At 31.8% G+C, this 21,626-nt stretch overlaps 1 protein-coding gene across 3 annotated transcripts in view; it reads right to left on the minus strand.

The window, feature by feature from the left end:
• Gprk1 (G protein-coupled receptor kinase 1) overlaps positions 1-21,626 on the minus strand; it is a 270,383-nt gene that overhangs the window by 75,511 nt on the left and 173,246 nt on the right. For all 3 annotated transcript variants that reach the window (XM_076402702.1, XM_076402691.1, XM_076402710.1), the window contains 2 exons: positions 2,990-3,091; positions 159-233 (listed from right to left, as the gene is read on the minus strand). In XM_076402702.1, the coding sequence (XP_076258817.1) occupies positions 159-233; positions 2,990-3,091 (177 nt within the window). The remainder of the gene's footprint in view (positions 1-158; positions 234-2,989; positions 3,092-21,626) is intronic.

The raw sequence follows: 21,626 nt of genomic DNA on the forward strand, positions 1-21,626 counted from the left end.
ATATGTTAAATCTAGAAATCTAGACAAAACTGATAATAAAGATTTGTTTGAAAGTTTTTCATATAAAAAATTAGATTTTCTTCCTTTCCATAAGTTCAAGTACCTTAAACGGTATCTGATTTTACTATTAAAACATAACAAAGTACATGAAAACTTACCTCGAATAATGTGAGTGGAACTTCTTGCCTCATGAGGTGTTGTTGGACGTGTTGAAGACATTCTTCTGAGTACTCCTAAGAAGGAAACAATTAATATATTTCCTCTCTCTATATAGCAATAATATTGTTAATTAAATTACTGAATTAGAAATAGACTTTGCACGCCTAGGTTTAAAGATTATTGTGGATGTTTATGGATATAAGGATATTTACTAAACTATAGTCTAACCAAAATTTTTATGTCATCAAGATGCTTAATGTATTTCCTGCCGCAATTTGTAAATTAGTTTTAGAATCAAGTAATATTTTCTTTCTCATTTTATTCTAGTTAAAAAGAGACACAATGCTGTCTGATAAGAGTTCGAACGTGTAACCGAACTAGCCTGTCAAAGTCGTCCGCTTATCAAACGTATGCAAAATTCTTCAAAACAATAGTGATATAAGTCGGAAAAAGTTATTTTAATGCTTTCCATATTTTGATAAATTACAAATCGCTGCTTATTATTACGGTGGTTGAAAATTCCGAAGCCAGACAACAGATCAGGAATGAGATAATGGATTGTAAAATCTTGCCAGTAAACTTTTTGCTGCGAATTTTATTAAACATATTTTTAGCGTGTGGCAGCTGCACAGATTATTAGTATGGAAACGGTCACTGAAATATCTCAAAAAATGAAAAGTATGATCTTCAATTCATCGAAAAAAACCGTCCTCATACGATACGGGTCAACATCATTATCTATCATCAAGATCCGCTTAATGTTAGCTCTATTAGATATTAAATACATGAAATGTATAAAAACAGTGAGTAGTTTTTCAATACAAATATAATTTAATACAATTATTTCAAAGGAAACTGTTAGTCTCAAAAGTATCGAAGAGGTCAATGGAACTTCCGGATATTGCTTTTAAAAGAATAAAATTTTTAAAAGCATATAATAAAATGAAGGAAGACTTATTATTTCAATTTATTTATTTAGATGAGACATGGATATTGTAGAATGGGACCAATATACCCTACGGTCACTCATAGCATGATGATAATAAAAATAGTGTTATGACAACAAAAGTTGCTGGAAAAAGGAAAATGTTGGAATAACTATTGATTATTGTAGATATATTGTATTTCGTGCTGGAAGATATATTGGAAATTAACAACTTACTTATTCACCTAAATGAAACTTTCTGAATATGATATGATTCAATGCCGCCAATTTCTAAGACAGGGTGATGAGAATGGAAATAAATAAAGGGTGTATATAATTAACATATGATAACTGTATTAAATGTTATTGTATATATCTGTTCAGAATATACATGAGTCTTTGGTTAAAAAGTGCCAGGAGAGAAAGAAGTAAATGTTTTGCAGATATGGCAAAAAATGTCTTTACAAGGAATCACTGTATCGAAAGACAGAAAAACTAAACATAAAAGGTAAATATGCTCTCTAAAGAAAGTCATACATATTATTATGGATATGCTATTGTTACGATAGGATTGGATTACAGCCATTATTGCCTCCAGAGGATACAGCTACAAATGCGTTTAGAACCCTAACTCATATGTGGTATGGAAAAGAGTTCAATGTAAGAATAATGAAACACAACTCTAACCTACAAACTATTAAAAACGTTTTTTTTTGTGTTCAAAATTTAAGTTTGATTATGTTTTTAGTGAGCTTCTTGTTTATATTTTGAAGTCGGTTAAATTTTTTTGTTAAAAATATAACAATGATATGGTTAGTGTTTAAAAAGCAAACTGACACGATTTTTCATTACATCAGTTCAGCAATAACATCATACCCAAATATCTGATTATTTTAGATTAAAACAAAAAATATGTGAAAACTTTGTAGGTGTCTATAAAATTTGAGGGTTTCCCTTGATTTCTTCTTCTTCCCCTCATCGGATCTTGATTTGGTGCCAATAGAAGCACCTCTTTCGAACAAAAAAAAAGAATTCTGAAAATCGGCGAACATACATTAAAAAATATACAGCCGAACATAGAACCTCCTCCTCTGTTGAAGTCGGTTATTTCTAACCGTTTCAATAATGCTGTTTCATTGCATACCAGGCAAAAAGATGAGCGTTCAAAAAAATTATATCAATTGAATACATTAAACGACGTATTGTTGAACAAAAAATAAATAGCGAGTTATAGGCACAACTTCATCTCGTGAAGGACACAATCTTGGGAAGCTCTGCCACACAGCGTAATTACCAGATAGCGCCTTCTGGATACCAGTGATTTAGATCGATTTCTTAGCTGGTAGATGGTTTCGAAATGTTGATCGATGATTAGATGGTTGTCAAACCAATATCATTCTTTCGACCTGGCATCGCCATGTTGCCAGAAAGATGGGAAAAAGTTGTAGAAAATGAGTGAAAACATATTGATTAATATATATTATATTTTCCTTTTTCCAAGATTTAAATGTGAAAAAATGATCATAATAGATGCAAGGGTCTAATAACTGTTTAAAGTTTAGGACAGTATAAAATTTCCGGTATCCTTTAAATTCCCAAAAATATTTCATGAAATCAGATTCTTAAAATGCCTTTCCGTTAAGAAAACTTCGGAAACTCCTTTATTGAAATTCCTTAAAAAAATTTATAAGCAAGAACTATTTCTTTCCATGTAATTTAAACGACTCAACTACTTAAAAAAAAACGTAAAACCTCTTAAAATTCTCAAAAATAAAAAACCGTTTCAACGTTAGTCAGACTAACAAAAAAAAATCCTTTCGCTCTGCTTCTCTTTATTCGAAATTAGAACGGGCTATATTAAAAAGAATAACTCAAGAGGGAAAATGTCTTTAAGCTTGTACTTACGTGCGTCCTGGCTAAGAGTTCCTTCATTATGAATTTATCATAAATTTCTTTGGCTTTCTCCTTCCTGTCTTCGTGCGACTCGAGTTTTTCATACTCCTTTATCTGTAACAAAAGACGACGTTATAATGTAAACATTCGAACTTAACAAAGCAACTATGCAACGGGTAAATATTTATGAAATGTAACGGATACATTTACGGTCGGATTTATTTCTGATATATCCAAAATAAATTATGGGTTCCTGTTATTTGACGTTGGCCAGGATGCGTTTTGCAATTCCCAATGTTAATATAATCTCGATGTTTGATCGAAACCATTTCGTGTTCACGAAATAATAGTAATATTGATATAAACAACTAAAGTATTATTCATTTTTGTATCAATTTGTTGCCAACAATTCACAACAACCTTAGTCGTGCCCCATGGTTATTAAGAGAGTATTCTAGTCCAGAAATTGAAAATTAAAAACGATTTTATTTTCATATTTTTAAAGCCCTTTAAGGAGCCTTTCGGTATATATTCTTATAACGTCTCAAAGTAACAGGTCAATTGAAAAATCCCCGGCCTGACACATAGATGGCGCTACTAGAATTAAATCCAAATGTTTTTTAGTTAGCCCTAACCCTCAAAAGATGCGTGTATAATATAAATTTGACAGCTGTCGGATTATTAGTATTATTAGTTTATTATTATTATTAGTTTTTGGATTATTAGTATTATTATTATTATTATTATTATTAGTTTGTGAATTAAAGCATTTTGAGTGAAGCAACTTTTATTATTGTGAAAAAATGGATAAAAAGGAATTTCGCGTGTTGATAAAATTTTGCTTCTTGAAGGGAAAAATATAGTTGAAGCAAAAACTTGACTTGATGCCGCGTTTCCGGACACTGGAAGACGGTAAACGCAGTGGACGCCCAAAAGAGGTTGTTACCGACGAAAACATTAAAAAAATCCACAAAATGATTTTGAATGACTGTAAATTGAAATCGAATGAAATAGCAGACACTCTAAAGATATCAATTGAACGTGTACATCATATCATTCCCGACCAAAAACAACGACGAGTTGATGATTTGGAGTAGTGCTTAAAGATGATCAAGCGTAATAAACCCTAGTTTTGCGTCGATATATCACAATGGATGAAACATGGCTCCATCATTTCACTCCGAAGTCCAATCGACAGTCATCCAAGTGGACTGCACACGATGAACCCACTCCAAAGCGTGGGAAAACGCAACAGTCGGTTGGCAAGGTTATGACGTCTGTGTTTTGGGATGCGCATGGAATAATTTTCATTGACTACCTTGAAAAAGGAAGGACCATCAACAGCGGTTATTACATAGCGTTACTGGACCGCCTGAAGGACGAAATCTCCGAAAAGCGGCCGCATTTGAAGAAAAAGAAAGTGCTGCTTCACCAAGACAATGCACCCTGTTACAAGTCAGTGAAAACGATGGAAAAAATCCATCCATTCACCGTATTCTCCAGACCTGGCCCCCAGCGACTATTTCCTGTTCTCAGATGTCAACAGAATGCTCGCTGGGAAGAAAATTTCGTCGAATGAAGAGGTCATCGCCGAAACTGAGGCCTATTTTGAAGCAACGGTCAAATCGTCCTACAAAAATGGTATCAAAAAGTTCGAGGGTTGCTATCATCAGTGTATCACTTTTGAAGGGAATTATGTTGAATAAAAAAACTAATTTTGCCAAAAAATGTGTTTTACTATGGTGGGCCGGGGACTATTCAATTGACCTGTTAAAACTATAACAAAATTTGGATATTTACTGATTTTTGTTGATCTTTAGTAGAAAGGATGAAGATAAGTGCTAGGACAGGTAATTTTGCTGGAATGGAATAATACTACACACATGTTTAATCGTATTTTAATATGTTAATTACTATTTTTAAATAATATACTATAATAAATATAGACAATACGATAGAACTTAAACAAAATCTAAAAACTCAAGATGTACATAAATACTAAATAAAAATTAAACATATACCTAATCATAGAAAAAAAAACCAAACCATGACCAAATTAAAAATGATTAAACAATAACTACTAGAGTATTTGCAAATAAAGTAAATGCTTGATTTCTTATTGAAGGGAAATATTTTTTAACAAAAACCAAGAATGTAATCGAAATATTACCTATTATTGCCATAAAAACAGTCAAAAATATTTTACTATTTATCATTCAGAATTTTTTTACCCTATTACATTAACAATCTTGAAAAACATCGTTCCAAAATGCTGCGCTATTAATATACAATATATCGTAAAAAAATCATAAAACTATATTTGTTACATATAAATCTATGTAAGCATAAATTGGGCACATTTTCGCCAAGGTCGCGGCTAGGACGTCAGAGCCAGAATGTTAAAAATCAGTCGAATGAAACCGGTAGAATCAAAAATAGTAACTAAAAGTATACGACTGAAATAGTCGATAGCAAAAAGTAGTCAATTACTAAACAGTCGATAGTCGTTTTCAGTCGATAGTTCCCAACGCTAGTTTTTATCAACAACTAAAATATAAGTAAAAATAAATTTTATATTTGCGTACATACATACATAGATTTTTCTTCACTAATGAATAGATAGATAAATAAATTCAACTATTAATATAACAAAAATTACATGCTTCTCTAAATCCGTATGTGTATGGATCCCTCGCCGAACGCGGTGTCACCAACCGTTGCCATCTTATCGGAACGTAACCCCCGCGGATAACGAGAGATTATCGTATTTTACTTAGATATGATAGAAGCACGTATAGAGAAGGCTGACACCAAATTTCAGAGTAAACCTGTTGGATAGAACTTGAGATAATACCTCAACAGTCTCGAAAACGGTAGTCTTTTTTTTAGATACCGTTCTAAATCCGAGGCATAAGGGCATATTCTTAAAGGCTCTGAAACTGTGAAAAAATCGATATTTTCAAATTTCTAGACTTGAATAGTCGCTTAAAATGAATGATGTACGTATCCATGTATGTATGTAACCATTTACAATACAATGCCTTGAAATAGTATTAATATATATTTCATTTGGTGTATATTTAATTTTTACAATTATTTTTCCGAAATAAAGATTTCAAATAACAATATTTTTGATTTTTTTTGGTGATTCTGAAAATACGCTTGTCAAAAACTGGCAAAAATCGTCATACGTAATAAATGAGCTCGGTATATATTTTATACGGTAGGTTAATTTCTGCTCATATATATATATATATATATATATATATATATATATATATATATATATATATATAAATTTTAACATTTTTAATGAATTTGAACTTTACACATTTAATGAAAAAGTAATAAACAAGGGCATTCTGATTACGTGACATACCTTACCTCAAAATAAGGCAGAAAGGGGAAAGACTTTCATTTACGAATATATAACGTAAAATATTTCTATATCGAAAAAGTGATATATTGATTGTCACAATAATGATGATTTCTTACTAGTTTATATATAGGTGAAATAATGGATAAAAATTAAAGGAACCAATTGTGTAATTTGAATATAATATTAATAATATATCATCAATACCAATAATATATAATATAATATGATCTATATGCTAAATAATTTGATACTAATTTTAAATTATTATTAGTGCGTTAGAATATGCAATAAGGCGACGTTTAATTTTGTTTTTTTTTTTGTAATAATGGATTGTTCAATTTATTCAATTGACATTGGTAGACATCAACAGTTTTATTCGGTTTTAGTAACTTATAATATATTATACCTTGCGGTACTACCATATGCACAGCATTGCCTGATGGTCATGAATATTCCGCTTCGATGTCGATGTAGACGGTTCTTCTGAACTATTGTATAACTTCTTGTGCATGGAAGTTTCGTAGTAGATTCACATTTCATCGCCAGTAACAATACGTCACCCAAAACTTTTCTTTGCTTGCCTGGCAAGCAATGAAACCGGGATGTTAAAACAGTTGGAAATGACTAATTGAAATCACTTTCCCGCCATTTAGACATTTTCCATCGCATGTAAACGTCTGAAAAATGGTTAATTCATCAACTGCTACCAGTCTGATACTTCTTCTTTTTTTAACAATTGTGGTATGATGAAGCTGCATCACCATAAAGTTCAAGAAATGTTTGATTTGATGGGCTTTGGCAACAGATTTCTTTATGTCAAACAACAAAAGTAAAGAATGTCGAAAATACCATTTTGAGCATTCCATGATTGGAATTTGTATACATTGAATGGATCAAATAATAATAAATGGAAAGCTAGGTAGTAGAAGTTATTTTAGGTAGAAAAATCTCCGTTTCAACCATCTAATTGAGTAGTTAGCTTGGGTTGTTTGTTCTTAGTTGTTGTGAAATTACGTTAAAATTTAAGATAAAATATTTAATATCCCTTAATTTTTAGCCGACATTTTTTGTTGTTTTTATGAAGTTACTGTATGAACACATGCCGGAACTAGTATGATAAATCGAAAACAAAATCCCGAATTATAAAAGACAATCCCCGTATAACAACTGACGCACCACCGTTACCAAGCGGTCATCACAAAACTGTAAAATAAACTTCAGCATTTAATTTTTCTCTTCTAGAATTCTTAAAAAATATCTAGAAATTTTTCGGAATTAAAATTTATTTCAATCTCACAGATTCGAATCTCGGAATAGTTTCGAATTCTTCGAACCTTCCTAAAATTTCTAAAAATATAAAACATTCTCATTCGGCACGAAGTCCAGATATTTAAAGTACCCTTTTTAAATAAACTTCTTAAACTTTAAATATTGAAATTCTCGAGAAATTCTTTAGGACTTTCCGCAGTACGAAACATCGCCCAGGTCGTCCGATCACATTCTATAGATAAATTAGGGCAGAGGTTCGGGGCTGTGCTGATTATATATTAGAAAGCATCAACTTAGAAGTTTTGCGCCAATTTAAGAATCGGATAAAAATTAAGGGGGTATTCTAGTATACAAATTTGAAAAAAAAAAACAATTTTGTAAACATTTTCAAAGCTCGACCAATCAAGAATATGCCCGTAGGAGGATTGTTCAAAATTTAAATTAACTTCGGAGGTATATTTATGTTTTATGCTGTTATAGTGACGCGGGATCTAAAAACAACATGTTAAACGTTTTGACATGTTTTTCTCAAAACTGCTTTTATTTTAACCGATTTTCTTTAAATTTTTGTTTTTATTAGTTTCCAAAAATTCGCAAAAGTGAAAAAAATACCCACTCGCTGTAACCTTGTGAATTTTGAATTTTGTCATTTTTCCTCTTTTACGTATTCTTCAAACGCTAATAAAAACCTAGTAAAAATGGATAAAACAAATATTTCTTTTAACATGAAAAATACCTAAAATGTGACTAGAATACCCTTTAATTCCAATATCTGTTCTTTGGGCTTTTGGGAGGAGTAGGACAAATGAAAACGCTTGATGAAAATTTGCAAAAATTTTAGAGCTTTAAATCGAAACGCTTTATATGCAGCTTTAAACGCTCAGTATCATTAATATCACATGAAGATGACAAAAACTGGTTGATTGATTCATATATGGCTGTAGAAGATAAATTATTCTAATGATTCATAAACAGTTGTTCATTATTATTATTATTATTATTAGCTTAAAAGATATTACCGTCCTTGTAACTTATTGAACTTTTTAAAATATATACACTTAAAATAAAATGTGAGTTCTGGTGTTTAATTGTTTTTGAAAATAGTTGCTTTTATGAGTTTCTTACTGTTTATGTAGCATCTGCCCCTTACAAGTTGTAGTTCTACAGTATTTCCTATTTTATTATCAATTATTTTATTATGTCGTTGCTAACCACTTATTTCTACCAAACCTAACTTACTTATAAAATCTTATAGTTTGCTCTATTTTTATTATACATTTATAAGCTTTATTATACGAAACATATTGCACATTTATTTGGGGATATACTATCCACTACTATCCAAAATTTAGCATGAACAATATCTGGAGAATACGGTGGGTGATCATGTCAAAAAAGTATTTTTATGTCTTTAGGTTTCAATCCATATGGTTCAGGTTCTTGCTGAGTTTGGCAAAAACTTTTGTCCAGTCCCTTTTCCAATACTGCTTGATTCATCAACAGCGAAATTATCTTAAAAGTTATTTGAGTGTTTGAGCTGGCTTTTTGTCCAATAATCGTGCAGTTAATTCACGTACAGTAACGGTTTCATTTGATTCTAGTAGCGCACCTTTTCCGTAATTCTGTAATTCGTAACTGTAGTTCCGTAATTCACCACACTCTGTTGATTTTATCATTTGCACAGCAAGCATTTATAGCCATAAGTATACAGCTTTAGAGTCGATGAGGATAGCTCTTTTGGACTAACCAACGAATGTTTGCACTTAGGATTGCCGAAGTTCATATTCATGGCCAGTCATAATACGTCACAGAAAACCCTTATTTTCTTGCTTCATATGCAATGAAACAATGCAATGAAATGAACATATGCAATTTTCTCTCGTTTTGGATATTTTCCGAATCATGTAAACATTTGAATACAGTAGATTCATCAATTGCTTGAAATTGTTTCAAAATTTTTTGAGAGTTTGTGCTTGGTTTTTACCCAATAAGCCATGCAATTCATTGTCTTCTAACTTTTTGGTCCCTGCAGGCTGTTCTTTGCTCTGTTCTGTTCTTTGTATGTTCTGTCTATTGCCTCTAGATATAATCACGTTTAAATCGTTAAAAGTGGAATCGATAACTGACTTCTTCAAATCAAACACGTGATTTTAACGTGAAAAACACCTAAAATGTATGCTTCTATACTAGATACATTTTAATCCCAATATCTGTTCTTTGGGCTTTTGGGTGGAGTAGGACAAATGACAACGCTTGATGAAAATTTGTAAAAATTTTGGAGAATTAAACCGAAACGCTTTATGTACAGCTTTAAATGCTCAGTATCACTTGATATCACATGAAGATGACAAAAACTGGTTGATTGATTCATATATGGCTTTAGAAGATAAATTATTCTAATGATTCATAAATAGTTGTTCACTATTATTATTATTAGTAGCTTAAAAGCTATTATGTCCTTGTAACTTATTGGCCTTTTTAAAATATATAAACTTATAATAAATGTGAGTGCTGGTGTTTAATTGCTTTTGGAAACAGTTGCTTTTATGATTTTCTTACTGTTTATATATCATTTGTTCCTTACACGTTCTAGTTATACAGTACTTTTTATTTTATTTCTGTATCTTCTCTATTATTTCTATTTTATTTTTAAATTATTTTATCATGTCTAACGACTTATTTCTACCTAGAGACTTACATATAAAAGTTTATACTTTTCTTTATTTTTATTTAAGTACTATATATTAGAAAATCATAATGAAAAAAGTGATTATTTTCAAAATCAAAGACTTTATTGTACGAAAACTATTAGACACTTATTCGAAAAGATATTATACACTACTATTCACAATTTAGCATGAAATTTTAGTCAATGGACAGACTGGGTGCTATTGAATGGAATAGATGACAATCCGAAGGAGCAGTATCTGGAGAATACGGTGGGTGGTCATGTCAAAAAAGTCGTTTTCGACTTTAGGTTTTAATTCATATGATTCAGGTTCTTACTGAGTTTGGTAAAAACCTTTGTCCAGTCCCTGTTCCAAATCTGCTTCCTCGATTTTTCAAATATAACTATTCTGCAATTGAAAGTAAAGGCTTTTCAATACTTTCCGCAAATGGTACTTGTTGAGATCAATACAATAATATTTACTCACAGAGATAGTTTAATCCGTAAATGAAATTAGGAGCAGTTGTTGATTAAATATTTTCTATTTTTGATATGTCAATCAAATTATCGTACACCATTATAAGCCCCATCTGCTCTTTTTCTACAATCATACATTTCAAATACTCTTTCTATGAAAACTGTGAATAACTTCGGGTTTTAATATATGTATTACGAAGACCTCGAATTATTTATTGTGGCATATCTTTCTTTCCTTAAGTCTTTCTGTTGATGTCCTGTAAAAGGTTTCTTATAATGACTGTTTGTTTCAGTGCATAATAGTGTATGTTAGTTCTTTGTATCTAAAACTATACTTATAGGGAATATTCAATAATTATCTTAAATTGTTTATCTGATTACTAGTATTATTATTATTACTGAAATCTTTTTCTCCTTTTTTTTTGTATTTCAGCCAACAAAAGAACGTAGATATTATACATTCTATTTTGTTATATATCAATTAACTATATTCTTTTTTTTTTCAGAATATTTAATTATATAATATGATTATATTTTATTACATTAGCACTTGTGCTATACAAGTTTTTCTTCTAACTAGAACCGTTATTATTAAATTTAAAGATAGTGGACAATGCGCTATTAAAGTGCAAAATAATTATCTTTCTTGGTGCTTTATCGAACACTGTAGCTTTCATTTTACAACATTATCTGATTTTCTTTGCCTTCATATGTTTGTATGTTTTTTTTTGGCAAATGGGAAAACAAAAAACAGTTAACGAATCGATTTCAAGAGAGTACAATTTATTATGAAACACTATAGAATATCAATTATGGCTCTACTAGTTCTTTGATAATATAAATTCCTCGCTGAATATTCACCAATATTATTGCAGACAATAGCGTCAACAGAAAATTAGTTTTTTTCTCGTGAGCTCCCAATATAATGCGATAAATCTACCGAAATTCGCCTATTAAAAAACCCGACGGTATTTCCCTTTATTCCTCCTTTTATTTCATCACTCGCTTCTTGCCATAACAATTTCATTTTCTTTTTATGTTAAAAAAACTTACCTTACTGTCGCGCTTTAGTATAACCAATTTGTGTCGACTCTTCGAAGACATAATATGAAGAATAAAACAGACGTATAAGTGCTGGGTCAATAAAAACGAAATTATGCCGGAAAATGAGACTATAAAGCCGACAATACGATACGATGGTAATAATATACTTGTTATGTGTAGTTGGAGTGCGTAATGTGGAAGAGGAAAAGGATGATATAACCAAGCTGGCGTAGGATTATGTATACGGCGACAGCGAACAGTAAAGTGTTAATGCTATTAATTCAGTTCTATACTGAAATGCTATTTCATTTGAATAGATATGCTTGTTTTATAATGTTAAGATGGTTGGAGATCATTAGCATTTTAGAAACATTGTGTAGAATGTTGATTATTTTCACGTTTCATTTCAAGTTTCACGAAAATGAAAAACATAGTTTTCTGTAACTTATTCTGATCTTTCTGGCAATATTATTCATGTTAAAAGAATGATATTGGTTTGGCAGGCGTTGATTCAAACTGGCGTTGACTGTATTTTTAATTAATTCGCGTGGTAGTCAATTTTCTTCCCAATCCATGTAAACTAAAAACAATTGATTCATCAATAGAGAAATTGTCTTAAAAGTTATTTGAGTGTTTGATCTGGGTTTTTATCCAATAATCGTGCAGTTAATTCACGTACAGTAACAGTTTCATTTGATTCTAGTAGCGCACCTTACCGTAATTCTGTAGTTCATAAGTGTAGTTCCGTAATTCACCACACCCTATTGATGTGCATAGCAAGCATTTATAGCCATAAGTATACAGCTTCAGAGTCGATGAGGATGGCTCGTTTGGACTAACCCACGAATGTTTGCCCTTGCGATTGCCGAAGTTCGCTATTCATGCCCAGTCATAATACGTCACTGAAAACCCTTATTTTCTTGCCACATATGCAATGAAACAGCGATGTTGAAGCGGTTCGAAATGACATTTTCAATCAATTTATATTTATTTATGGTAGCAATTTTCTCTCGTTTTGGATATTTTCTGAAGCACGTAAACATCTGAAAACAGTAGATTCATCAACTGCTAAATTGTTTCAAAACTCTTAGAGAGTTTGTGCTGGCTCTTTGCCCCATAAGTCTTGCGATTAATTGTCTTCTAACTTTTTGGTATCTTCAGGCTCTGCTCTGTTCTTTGTTTGTTGTGTCTATTACCACTAACATCTATATGATCACTTTTAACTGGTTAAAACTAGAACCGACAACTGACTTCTTCAAATCAAATACGAAAAAAAATTAATCTTGAAAATGCAATTGTGAGCGTTCCATGGCTTCCATGATTAGCGTCTGTATACAGTGAATAATTCAACAGCACTAAATACAATTTAAATAAAATAATGCAAAAATAATTATTAAAATTAAGTTAGAAAATTAATTATAAAAATAATTGATTTTATTTTTAAGTAACGTTGGGCCATAATTTATATTAATATATTTTCGTTAATGCTTTTACAGTTTTAGAAGCATCCGAGGAAGTCAGTCATTTAAGAAACACTGCTACTTGGTACTTTTACCACTGCTGCACATAAAGTTGGGATTGATGAAGCAATTTGTAAAATTACTTCCCAAAGATACAGATTGATTGAAGTACATAGTTTCAAAGTTTCCAGGCTTCTCAGAAGCAAAGGTCAAGGAAGGTGTTTTCATCGGACCAGACATTAGATGGTTCATGACCGACCAATAACTAACTCATTATGACATATCACGGTGGATTGCTTTGAAGGAGGCCATAGACCAATTTTTATCATAAAGACCCTAACTATAAAAAAATTGTCAAAGGAATGCCAAAGCCATTTCAGGCTTTAGGTTGCCCAATAAATACAACTTGTTCATTTAAATCTCGATCATTTTTACTATAATTTGGGAAATTTAGCGAAGGGCAACGTGAATGATTCCACTAGGGCAGTAACTAAATAGGGAAAAGATATCAAGTAAAATAGAGCGTCTCAATGATATCAGACTACTGCTGGACGATTCTGATGACGAATAGGAGCCCCAATGGGAAAAATAAAAGGTTTTAGTGTCTAATAGTGAACGTATATTAGATAAAAACATGTATAGTTAACGGCTTGTAAATAAAATAGTATCTTTCCAGTCAATTCTTCCATGTAATCAATGATTACAGTCTCACGTCTCACTCAATACGTGTGTTTCAGACATATTTTTTAAGACAGTATTAAAATTTGAGTAAATAATTTAATCTTATCCAAAGATACAATTAGCAATAGAGACTTAAACCTAAATTATCTCAATGATGGACGAAGATGTTACTGTACATCGAGTAAACTTTGCAAAATATATATTTTAATTATTTTTTTTATCATATCAATAATATCATATCAATTTTTTTTATTATATCAATAAACCTTAATTAATAATAAGTTACTATTTTAAAAATATATTAAGTATAAACACTATACAAAAATATAGTATACTTGGTATATTGGAAGAGGTTCAACCACACCATTTACTACTTTACTCTTTTTTCCGTCATGTCCATTCTTTGAATTTTGATTGATTGATTTGAGTTGATAACCAGGAAGTATGTTAATTGCTTCGAACTGCAAGGACTATCTCATACTTTCGTGATCTATGCCCTTCTCGGAGATGTTCGCTGTATCTTCCACCCAAGAGGTCCATTTCGCCGAGGAACTCGTTCACCTTTCACTGGACAGACATATTCAAACCATTGCAATCTACGTTTCAGAATTTGTTCCTCAACTGTGTTCTGATTGTAGCATCTTTTTTTTCTTCATTAATTACATTTTACGTTCGATATGCTTAGTACAATCTAATTTATGTAATGTTATTTGTTGTACTTACATTAATACACAAGCAAGGCGAATGCAGGATTAATACAGGAGTATGTCTTTCCCAAATTAAAATAAAACTAATTTACTAAAACTACTTAAGCTAAAGTTAAAAATATATTTATATACTAAATACATTCGTCTGATTTGATTCGCTTCAATCTTCTGATTTCCTGAGTATTCTGTAGAAGCTGTATTGCCTCCACTGGTGTGATTTAGCAGCCTTATTTCATGTTTTAAGGTGAAATCTTCGATCACTTCGTGTATCCATTTGAAATCGAGGTCAACGTGAAGCTCTTCGTTGGTTACGTAGCGATAAGCATTGATAATTAATCGTAGAACTTTGTTTTGGCTGCGTTGGATTACTAGTGCGCTTGATGTCTTAGTGCAACTCCATAGATCCAAACTGGCTTTGTGATTGACTGATAGACCAATCTATTTTAATTTAGGGTATCTTAAATGAATGACTTCATTTCTAATATTGTCTAGGAAATATGTTAGTATTTTCTATATATTGATCAATATATTTTCGACTCAGTTCTAGCAGTAATTGTTGGGACTTCTAATCCGTGATTTCGGTCCACCAAATATTTAAGTATACATATATTAACAAAGGTATGAAACTCGAAGCACCAATTTACTTTCAATATCCTATATAGCTTTAGCTATATATAATGGTTAATTATACATATTACGCCACATAACTGTTATTCCATATTTTGTACACACTACTTGTTTCTTTACCACATTTTCTAATCTTTATTTTAGCCTAACCTCTCTTGCTAAACGTTATATCTAATTATGTCGAGAGCATCTGAACTACTTTCAAACCACAGACGAAAGAAATATTGTCAATTGACGTATACACCATAAATAATAGGAACGTCTTTAAATATAAAGATGCAACAGTGATAAAATACTCGCTTGATATTCGCACTTCTCCAGTATTTAGAAACTAGTTCATGCCAGCGTATTAATCTGAATAAAATAGTGAGAAAATCAAAATCTGAGTGCGGTAAAATAATAATGCTGTTTTTGCGTCTGTTATATGCTACTGCTGATCTCTTTGATTTGATCTCATAACAGTATAATAGTCTTAGCAGCTATTAATACACTTCACCTTGCTGAACCCATCATATGAAAAATAAGACCTTATGGCCATGAATATTAAAATTCGGTGCCTCTATGGAAGGCTTGAATCTCTATGGAAAAACATGTTTTTTTTGTGGATATCGATATAAACGACAAATCTCCCGAAATTCACCGACTTTAAATAAAAAGAAAACCATCCGACGCATAAAGCGGTATTCCCCTTTATCCCTTCTTTTATTTCGTTAGTCACATCTTACTCTAACGATCTCATTTCTTTCCTTTGAAAAAAAACTTACTCTTCTTTCTCATTTCACGCTGTCGTACAATTTGTGCTCGGCTCTTTGGATATTATTCGCATGGATAATATGGAGAATAAAGCATACGTATATAAAGTCGAGAAAATAGAAGGGAAAACGTGTTCGAAAATGAGAGTCTGGCGTAATAATAGACGCGGTAATAATCAATAGTGTATGTTAGGATGTGAAATACATAATATACAGGAAGTAAGCAAAATAATATAAACTCCATGCTTTTGTGTGAATAAAGCGACGCGTAAGTATTGCTCAATTTACATGCCAAGTCTGGTAAGTTATATTTCAGTGCGTGATACGTCTCATTTTACGAGTACTTACTACACTCCAATTTTAGTACATGTATCGCCGAAGTGATTACATTGACGAACATTTAAAAGGATTGTGACCAGATAACATAAAATTATCGCGTCAAATGAAACCAATGATGAGAAGAAGTAGTGTAACGATCATAAAGCCTTGACAATTTATGGTGAGAAAAATGTGGTATGGTCCGACGAATCATCCATTATACTGTTTTCTACAAACTGCCGGGTTTATGCATGGATAATCCCAAGAAATCTTACGATCCGGATCACGATCTTTCTTACTGGAAACATCATGAAAATATCATGGTATTCAGCTGGTTATATCATTCACATCACTGGTCGGAAATATGAAGTTCTTACTATCACTAGCATATTACTGCCAAATACTGTTATGTTTCAAGATGATAATGAGTCCGTATATAGTGCCAAAATGGTTCAGTCTTGCTTCGAGGATCATCAAAATATAATAAAACATCTGCTCTGGCCAGTGCAATTGTCAGACCTCAACATAATTGAATCATTATGGGGAGGTTTAGAGTAGAGATTGAGAAGTAGATTTTCATCACCAACATCACTGAAACAATTAGATTGTATATATAGATCAGATGTTCATATTCTTTTATCCATCTCCTGTTTAATCGTTGTAATAACTAAATAAAAATCAGTTTGAAATCGGTACCGTGCCCAAATAGTTATATAAAATTATATTATTATCATTAAACTGTTTGAGGATTGATTTTAGTTATTACAACGATTATTATGTATATAGTTTATTTTAAAACATCAGCTCAGCTATAACATCATAAACAAATATCTGTTTATTTTAAATAAAAAAGATGGAAAAACTTTGAGCATGCATTTAAGCGTTTCCCTCGATTTCCTCCCCCCCCCCTTGCCCCCAACAGACCTTGGTTTTCTTCCAATGGGATCACCTCGGAAGTGCACTCTTTCGAATAAAAAAGGAATTTTGAAAATTGGTACATAATTGAAGGAGAAATCGGCGAATATACATAAAAAAATATATACAGCCGAACATAGAACCTCCTCCTTTTTCGAAGGTTAAAAATAACGCCTATAATAAATATAGATACATTCTATTTTAGTATATATAAGATAAATATCTACCAATTTCACTAACGTTCTTGTAGCATATGTTTGAAACGTCCGCAACACAATGACAAGAACCGTTTATTGATATTCTTAAACTGGGTAACGATTTCTACAACGTTTCGGGATCTTTATCCACCTGATGAATAAAACATCATCTCGTAGAATAACAAACCGTTTTTCGTATTTTTTTATTAGGCAAAAAATAATGAAAAATAAATAGGATATCTTTATGACCGTTTATCTCTCAGTCATGTAAATGATTGCGGTGGTGGCGAGAAAATCAATTATTTTTTTCCGTCGAATTCCTTTTGAACATATCGTCCCCATGTTTTATTTATTATATCGGTTTGGTAGGCAATCAATTGGAGGGATTTTGAACGTTAAAAGGGGCCGTATAAATTAATATTGATCAGTTATTCCGGTTACTTTTAATATCTCTTTGCTATCGAAGTTTTATTGATTTTAAATAAAAATTGATAATGCATTGTGATGTTTTATGACTGATGAAAAAATAATAATGAAGGGGTTTATTGTGCGTTAATAAAACGCTAATATATCGTAAAATACTGTAGGATGACACGTTGGAAAACTCATAAAACTTATTACATTATATAGTCTGATGATTTTCAATTGCTTCAACTGATTTCGGATGATGTGATTGTGGAAGCGCTTATATTTTTATGATACTATCTATCCTTAGCCTTGGATAGTCTCAGGCGTCCCGCTCTTTGGCGCTGCTCAATTTAAATGTTAAAAAATACCCCCAAATGTAGAGTATATTCCATTTCGTCAATGCATGATCATATTTGTAGTATATTCGGCCACATTCTCAGAAGAGATTAGCAAAGATAATTTTGTCGCCAAGTTGGCACAATCGTGCTCTATACTGACGCTGAGGTTGAACCTCATATGTCATTTAGTTTATTCAAATTGTTTGATTATGTAAGTTTTAATTTAGTGTGCTGAATAGGGAATCAACTTTAGTAAAAATATTCGAGATGTGGTGGCCATATTGTCTTGATATTGGGCACTTTTTATCATAAAATAATTTCGAATGAATGTCATTTTGTTCATAGTTTCATTTAAGGTAAAACTGAAAGAATGGCATATTGTATTAAAATGAAATATTGTATTAGGTGTTGAGTATGAGCACCACAAGACATTAGCCAATCACATTAGAAATGCTTTTAGAAACGTGTCGTGATGTTGCTCTGTCATATATTAATTATCGGTTTTGTGTTTCGTAGTGATTTTTGATATCAATGAAGAATGATCTGAAGGCAAAAAAAAATAATTGTCGAAGAAGACTCCAACGAAAACCCAGTTCAAACATTGAAGAAGAAGTTTCAGCTAATCAACTGATGAATCAACTATCTCTAGGCGTTTAAATACGACAAGGATCAAAAAAGGAGTGAAATTGAAATTGGCTGAAAATACCATATTGAATAGTTTCAACATTGGTTTCATTGCTTGCCGGACAAAAATAAGAAGCTTTCTGTGACTGGGCTGAGCAAAGAAGTGTAGATTCACTACGACAATTTAAAATCTAAAAGTCATAGTTAGGCCTGGAGAGTTATTTATTTCGACAGAAGGGTAATATCCGTGACCATATATGAAACTACATTTTCTTTTTACTATAATCAGCCTGGTGCCAGGCTCTCGAAAATAAACCTGTGCTGAATGAAATAAACATCAAACGTAGAAAAGAGAAGTGGAAGAGTGACAAGAGTGGAAGATGACGAAGAAACAACTATAAAATAAAACAAGCCGAAATAGTAAAGAATAAATAACTAAATCTACTAAAGATAAGCCAGGAAACTGTGTTCTTAGTGACATATATTCGCAATATTAATGAAGATAACAGGGGATAAACAATTTCAGGTATAAAATTTCCTCCAAATTTAATACCAGTATATTAAGTTTACCTTAAAAGATTTATTTGTTATTTGTGTTGATTTATACTACATAAATTGGTCAACATTATGTTTATAAAATATTTACAATAAATGATAGTTAACTATTACTGGACACAATAGAGATTGAACAAATTATTAAAGGTAATAAAATATTTTTCGTAAAAACAATTATTTGTCTACTGATTGATGAATATATGAGTAAACAAACAAAAGATAAAAAACTAAGAACTAATCAAACTAAGGACCGACGCTGCCGACTACTTCCGATCAAAGTACGACAACAAACCAGTACATAACTTCTGGTCTCAAGTTTCGGAGTTTTAATAAAAGTTTTTTAAGTGCGCTATAAACTCCATTAATATTTACTAGATCTTTTCTGTATGTTTTCCCATTTACCTCGGCGAACTAGCGGAGCCAATCTAGAACGAATACCTCGCAGAAAATCAATAGTACATTTACGGGACAGAGGAAACCAGCACTGCAAAAACTTCCTATTCGAACTTAAAACTTACGAGCTTTCCAGAACCTATTCAACGAAATTAGATTTATAGAGTTTGTTTTTCGTAAAGTAGAAATTAATTGTCTATTTGGCGGTATGTTTGAAATAGAGAATGGACCCTATCTGCTCTGATTGGACTATCGGTTCCGATCGCATTTCGGAATTTGTTGGTTTGCCGTACAGTTGAAAATAGGACAGCGCGATCAATAGGTAATAACTATTATTAAAGTTCTATATATGGTTTTGAAGTACTGAATTTTCGGTTTTATCATTTTTATGGGCATGAAATACTCTGTATAGTATTTATACTATACATTACTATTTACATAATACTATATATAGTATTTTCCTATCCACTATTTCCATAGGGTTTATAGCCACCTTTGGATCTTTAATATTTTGACATTTTGCCTTCTCTACTCCTCGTTCTGGAAGAAAAACCTGAGAATGGCGGATGATGCCAAAAAAATGTCGAAATATTAAAGGTTCTTTTCAGAAACAAACGCGGATAGAAACCGGCTTAAGTTGCTTTATTAATCTAGGATTAGTTGCATATATCGCTAGTTCTAATTTGTATACAATTAATCACATACTATTTACAACAACTGTATCATAACCTATAGATGGGTATAATATCAATTATACTCTCTTCTCTTTATCTCAATCTATTTTAATTTTATAATCAAAATTGCATTATGTATACATGGACTGTATCTTAATTTTTTGAGTAAGAAGCGTAAATGAGAGTAAGGAATCATGAGCGATTGCTGTTGGGCGTTAAGCATGAAAGAGATGCCGCGCAGTATAAAAGACTCAATTCAACGTCTGTTCATTCCTGATTTATACTTCTTAACAGGTCAATTGAAAAATCCCCGGCCTGACACTAGATGGCACTACTAGAAATAAATCCATATGTTTTTAATTAGCCCTAACCCTCAAAAAATGCGTGTATAAATTCGACAGCTGTCGGATCGTTAGTTTGTGAATTATAGCATTTTAAGTGAAGCAACTTTTGTTATTATGAAAAAAATTGATAAAAAGGAATTTCGCATGTTGATAAAATATTGCTTTTTGAAGCGAAAAAATACTGCTGGAACAAAAATTTGTCTTGGTTCCTAGTTTCCGGACATTACCCCAGGAAAATTAACCATCAAGGATTGGTACGCCAAATTTAGATGTGGTGAAATGAGCACCAAAGACGATGAACGCAGTGGATGCCCAAAAGAGTTACCGACGAAAACATTTAAAAAATCCCCAAAATGATTTTGAATGACCATAAATTAAAATTGAATGAAACAGACACTCTAAAGATCATATCATTCACGAATATTTGGGTATGAGAAAGCTCTGTGCAAAGTGGGAGCCGCGCGAGCTCACTTTTGACCAAAAACAACGATGAGTTGATCATTTGGAGTGGTGTTTGAAGATGATCAATCGTTATAAACCCGAGTTTTTGCGTCGATATGTGACAATGGATGAAACATGAGTCCTTCATTTCACTCCGAAGTTCAATCGACAGTCATCCGAGTAGACTGCATACGATGAACCGGCTGCAAAGTGTGGGAAAACGCAACAGTCGGCTGGAAAGGTACTGGGCTCTGTATTTTGGGATTCGCATGGTATAATTTTCATTGACTACCTTGAAAAAAGAAGGACCATGTAGTCGCTGTTGACTATTACATAGCGTTATGGGACCGCTTGAATGACGAAATCGTCGAAAAACGG

The sequence above is a fragment of the Rhynchophorus ferrugineus genome, unplaced genomic scaffold, assembly GCF_030347505.1.
Source record: "Rhynchophorus ferrugineus isolate W39M unplaced genomic scaffold, kcgeb_rfMv2 rfM1, whole genome shotgun sequence".
Classification (NCBI taxonomy): Eukaryota; Metazoa; Arthropoda; class Insecta; order Coleoptera; family Curculionidae; genus Rhynchophorus; species Rhynchophorus ferrugineus.